Raw genomic sequence first — 6,139 nt, forward strand, 5'->3', positions numbered from 1 at the left:
TTGTCGTTTTCTACTAATAGATATATGTTAAATATATGCTATATATATCTGATACTATAATATATAAATATGCTCTACATTAGCACTCTCCTGTGTTTACAGATGTTTACATATTCTTCCTTCTCCACTACGTAACTCTTTCGTTGGTCGGTGCGCTCGACGTGGGTGGTTTCGTCCCTACGAGAACATCTCGGATATCTTCTCATGTACTCCATATAGATGACTTAAGGTGCAGATGATCACAAAGCGACCATAAATCGTTACTTGCCGAAGCAGAAGCCTCGAAGCTCTTCACACACACACACACATCACGTCACGCACACGCACACGGCACACGCCACGCACACGCACACGCACACGCGGCACACGCACCACGCACAACCCACGCACACGCACAACGACACGCACACCACCGCACACGCCACGTCACACGACACGGCACCCAGAACACACACACACACACCAACCACACCCACAGGGGATCTGAAATCTAGTAGCAACATCTGCTTGTGCCAATGCAAAGAATGCGTATGCAACCGTATGCGTTGCCCACGACGCTTTTCAACAACGTCCCGTGCCCAAACGTTCGTCAATGTTGCATGGAGGCGGTTTGCGTGAAACCTTAATCGTAATACTACGCGCTTCCACCAATATCAGCCAGAGGCAAGTTTCGGCCACGGATACAACAGAGACGTGTTGACATGTATTCGGTAATATAGGCTTTCCATCAGTGCAGAGATGAGAAGAAGAACAAAAAAAAGAGGAAGAGGAAGAGGCAGAAGAAAATAAAGAAGAGGAGGAAGAGACAATAGAAGAAGAGGCCGGGTGAAAACTGACTGGAAACTCTATTGGTCGCATAACTTTGAAAGGACAGTATCAGGAATTCTATTATATGCGCGCAAAGTCGGTGGAACATTATTATTCGAGAGTTGCGCGGAAGCCCCCCCCCCCTCCGCGGATATTCTCTTTCACCAAAGGGGAGCACTCAATATAGTTGCTCTTGGCTCCCTCCTCCTATTCTTTGTGGCGTAGAAGAAGCTATTACCTCCTCCCGATCACACCTTCCCCCGGCGACCTCCTCAACTAGAGAACACCTCCCTAGAATTAAGCTACAGCTTCATCTTTCCTCGGCATCTTGCCTTGTATCAGAGCACATCCTTCTCCCGACCACGCATCGTCCGATATCAATGCACACATGTCTACGTAATTTCGCGCGTGTATTCCAATTCGGAGTTCTTCGTGATTTTTGTTTGGGTGGCGTTCACGTGCGTGGGGCAGGACTGAAGGGAGCTCTACCCGTGTTGCCCCTTCACTGCCGCTACGTACAGGCATGTCCCTGTGCAATAGCAGACCAAAAGGGTGGAACGGTGATGGCGAAACAAGTGGACACTACATGAGGTTAATGTGTGTATGTGTGTGTGTGTGTTTTTTTTTTGGGGGGGGGAACAACGTCTCAAATAATCCTCCATCTTCTCTAATATACACTCAAATCACACATTCTTGCTCATACACACAATTCACACAAACTTGCTACACACAAACCACATATACACATAACCGCATCGCAGCTCGGCACTATGTATACTCACGGCTCCATCGTCCCTAGCGTGTAGCTTGTTCAGTACGTCCAGTATCTCTGGGTTGTAGCACTGAGTATAGTCGGTCCAGCCCTTCACGTTACTGTAATCATCTTGTCTTTTACCGGCCCACGATCCGTTAGGCCCGCACGGTTTGTAGACAAAGTCTGCAGCCGTAGAAAGAAAAAAAGAGATTAACAGGGCTGCTGGGCCAGATTAGTCCGGACTAGCGCGTATTTAACACGGGATAGCGAGTACACGCTGCAAAAATTTAGCGCGCGCCTGGCCCGGACTAGTTTGATGTAGGATAAAATTTGCAGTCTGTACAGGGTATTATACATGGTGAGGCCATAAGGTATGGGAAGCTGTAGGGTAAACTGTAGTGTGAATAATGATCTTTTTTGTAATAATTGGATCTAATTTGTTAATTTTAATTGTTGTTAATTAACTTCAGTAGGTTAATTAGATTAAATTAATAATAATCGTAATAAAACTGTAACAAATAAACAAAAATGGAGAGGTTTGAGCGATTTTGAGAGAAATTACTTCAGACTGTGAGGCCCTAAGCTGTATCTTGTTTAGCTTATGCCTAAATCTGGCCCTCGTATATAGAGGTGCCTAGAGATCGCAGTTCGCTGTGAGTAGTTTGCTGGTGATTTTTCACACGCGGCGAGCAAATGCGTTTACGGTCACCGCGGCAGGTTGTCGCTCTCACAGCTGGAGTCAATGTTGAAGATGAAAGAGGTCACGTGGCTTGACGTCGGCTCGTCGGCGATAATTCTTCGGCGTTGTTGCTTTTGTCTTGTAATTTTAATCGGCATTGTGGCGTTCCATCACGAGTGAAATTGGATTTCGCAAAAGTTCATTGTTTCCTGTCGTTATGTAAGCCCGTGTCTTATTCATAATCTCTCTTTCTCGCGCGCGCGCGTGCTCTCTCTCTCTCTCCCTCTCTCCCTCTCGTTGCTGACGCACACATATATGTGTATATATGTATAGAGAGAGAAGGAGAGAGAGAGAGAGAGAGAGAGCGAGAGAGAGAGAGGGAGAGAGAGTGTGTGTGTGTGTGTGTGTGTGTGATGTGTGTGTGAGAGAGCGAGAGTGTGAGTGTGTATGTACGTGTGTTTGTAAGTGCATACGTGCGTGCATACGTGCGCGCGTGCGCGTGTGTGCGCGCGCGTCTGCGAGCGTGTGCGAGCGTATGTGTGAGAACAACAGCCGAGTATAAAAGCCTACTTGAACTTCTTGAGCATTTTCGTGGAACAACAGCAACGCGAAGCATATGAATCTCACGACCACGTCGTTTGTCGCAGCTCCAAGTCACAAAGAATCTCGCGAGCTAAAATTCTCGAGTTATTACGTTTAAAGAGAACGACACTTCGAGGGCAGTTAGAAGTTAGAACGAAGACATTGCGTTCCGGAGCCAATATAGGCAGGTTTGCGATACGCAGTAACACTTGAAGGCGGCAATAGGAAGAACATAAGAACAATCGTACACACACATCCTCTCGATTTATATTCGGCTGATTGGAATGTTCGATACAGAGACGAACGTAGTCAACGTTACGAGTTCAGAAGAGTGTTGCGAAGAGAGGACCCATCCTGGGGGAGGGATTCAGGGTTCTTTTCCTGGAACGGTAAAGCTACGAGAGCGACTCGAATGGCTGGCCGTGTTAGCATGGTAGGACGGTATCCACCATAAAAATATTTAGAGACACTAGTATTATTTATATGGTACCCACTCTCGCCTCGCGCGTTTTTCTTGTTATATATATATGTTGTCACCCATTACTAGATCGCGATTGTTCCCTAATGATTGTTCGATTGTTCTCTAATAATTGTTTGATTGTTCGATTGTTCCCTAATAATTGTTTGATTGTTCGATTGATAATTGTTCGATTGTTCGATTGATGATTGTTTGTTTGTTCGATTGATGATTGTTCGATTGTTTGATTGATGATTGTTCGATTGTCCCCTGATCATTGTTCGATTGAAGATTGTTCGATTGTCCCCTGATGATTGTTCGATTGATGATTGTTCGATTGTCTCCTGATGATTGTTCGATTGTTTGATTGATGATTGTTCGATTGTTTGATTGATGATTGTTTGATTGTCTCCTGATGATTGTTTAATTGATGATTGTTCGATTGTCCCTTGATGATTGTTTGATTGATGATTGTTCGATTCTCTCCTGCGTCCGTTCGAACGTCGGTATTGCACTAACGCCAGCAGCAGAATCGATAGCGAAAGTGAAATTGGCCCCCACCCGGCTGAGGCATTCTACCAGCGAATGATTGACGCATACCACATGTCCTGCACGAGTGTGCATTAGCGAATTAATTCCTTTCTCACTTTACCGAAAATAATTCTCTCTCACTTTACCCAGTTTAACGATGCATTAGATAAACTCATCTGTAAGCCATCTTACATCTTAGCATTATGGCATCCTGGCATTCCCTCTTGCTTGATGAAGCCTGTTTGTTGATCATCTGAGCGTGATCATTGCTTTTGACACGTGCCATCATGATATTCTAAGGATCCTTTTAAGTTTAGCTTCTTTGTTTCTGTCATTCCGTACTGGAGTTCTCTCCCTTCGTCTTTTGTAATTTAGTAAATTGCAAATTTGCGGTTTTTTCTACTGCGATCCGCAGTGTTAATCTGTCGATTTGATCAACTTGTCTCTCCGTCTTCCTTATAGTCCTTTGGACTTTGAAGACTATTACTTACTAGGTTACGAGGTTACACGTGAGCTAACCAAAAGTATGAAACTGTGTAATAGTTTTCCCGAAAAGTGACTATGATGACGTTGATATACACCGCATGCTGCGGGAAAGATTTTATAATGAGCTGTATCTGACGCGTCTTCATTTAGAAAAGTGGACATGGGTTTAGTGGACATAAGTTAAGCGGCAACTTTATTATAGCAAAAATTATAACAAAAAAAACAACAACAACACTACGTCTCATATAATATAAATCATAACAATTTCAGTACGTACGTGATGTATCAAGCCCCTTTAACGGCGGACATCGTTGCGTGGCTGTTTCGCCGGCAGGTGTCGCTGGCCAACACAGTAGTGTGTCCCACGTCGCATTGCAATATATCCCTGCGAAATGACGTAATAAAAAGAATTATTAATTATTATTATTCTCTAACGGTATCAATAGATTAAATTTTCGCTCTAAACCAAGCTTCCGATTTTACATGTTAAATTGACGTTTATTCTAGTTGTAAGGAACCAGGATTTCCTAATACGACATAAGCTATTCAGATTGACGCAATTTTTTCCGAAAGAAACCACAATTTCCATTTATTAGCCATGCCACGCCCTGTCTGTAACGAACAACGCGCGTATTACCGCTAAACCTAGAACAATCAAGAATGAGACATCATGCAGACATATCGGGGACACTCTTGTCGGTGCTTGTTGACAGGTCGAATCTCCCGGGATAATTAAAGTCTATTGTAACCAACGTTATATAATTTATAACAGTAACATTGACATGGCAGGTGAACGAAAACATCCAGGAGCGCTTTAAATTTAAATTTATTTAACTTTTAAATTTTCGAGTTTAAATTCGCTCGCAGAAGTATAGAGATGCGAATGTAAATACGCTCAGGCCTTCTCCTAACTGCGTCTTACTGACCCGTCAGTCACACCGCTCTGCGAGTTGCATTGCCAAGGTTTGATTAGGCTTTAAACGTGACGTCGGCTACTGTGTGCTTTGTGTGACGCCGTAAGCAGTTATTATTTTAGCAAGGAATTTCAGGAAACGAGTAGTTCATGCGGACATTCGTTATAATTCATGAGTTTCATGAGTTTCTCACGACAGACGGATTTTCTCGCGATACCATTAGCGCGCGCGAGAGAGAGAGAGACAGACAGAAATACGATTCCGTTCCTGCTTCCTTGTGTACTTTTGTCATTTTTCGTCTCGATCCGTTTCTTCTGCGTTTTTTTTCTTATTCATTATCATAATCGTTATAATCATCATCGCCATTCTGGTTCTCCTCCTCCTCCTATTCCTCCTCCTCCTCTTCTTCCTCCTCCTTCTCCTTCTCCTCCTCCTCCTCCTCCCCCTCCTCTTCCTTCTCCTCCTCCTTCACAAACTTTTGTACAATCTTAGCACAAGCTGTAGCACGAAATGTAGCAAAATCTGTAGCACAAGCTGTAGCACAAGCTGTAGCAAAATCTATAGCACAAGCTATAGCACAACTAGTAACAATAACTGTAGTACAAACTGTAGCACAAGATGTATCAAAAACTGTAGCACAAGCTGTAGTACAAGCTGTAGTACAATCTGTAGCACAAGATGTAGCACAAGCTGTAGTACAAGCTGTAGTACAAGCTGTAGCACAAGCTGTAGTACAAGCTGTAGCACAAGCTGTAGTACAAGCTGTAGCACAAGCTGTAGCACAAGCTGTAGTACAAGCTGTAGCACAAGCTGTAGCACAAGCTGTAGTACAAGCTGTAGCACAAGCTGTAGCACAAGCTGTAGCACAAGCTGTAGTACAAGATGTAGCACAAGATGTAGCACAAGCTGTAGCACAAGCTGTAGCACAA

General features: G+C 43.9%; 1 protein-coding gene across 1 annotated transcript in view; it reads right to left on the bottom strand.

Annotated features, from left to right (window-relative positions):
• Positions 1 to 1,318: 1,318 nt before the first annotated feature.
• Positions 1,319 to 6,139, bottom strand: part of LOC106810293 (acetyl-CoA carboxylase-like) — a 46,754-nt gene continuing 41,933 nt past the window's right edge. Inside the window, exons 5-6 of the mRNA XM_014813600.1 lie at positions 1,590 to 1,744; positions 1,319 to 1,336 (exon numbers count right to left, since the gene is read on the bottom strand). Coding sequence (XP_014669086.1) covers positions 1,319 to 1,336; positions 1,590 to 1,744 — 173 coding nt within the window. The remainder of the gene's footprint in view (positions 1,337 to 1,589; positions 1,745 to 6,139) is intronic.

The sequence above is a fragment of the Priapulus caudatus genome, unplaced genomic scaffold (genome assembly GCF_000485595.1).
Source record: "Priapulus caudatus unplaced genomic scaffold, Priapulus_caudatus-5.0.1 Scaffold428, whole genome shotgun sequence".
Taxonomy (NCBI): domain Eukaryota; kingdom Metazoa; phylum Priapulida; class Priapulimorpha; order Priapulimorphida; family Priapulidae; genus Priapulus; species Priapulus caudatus.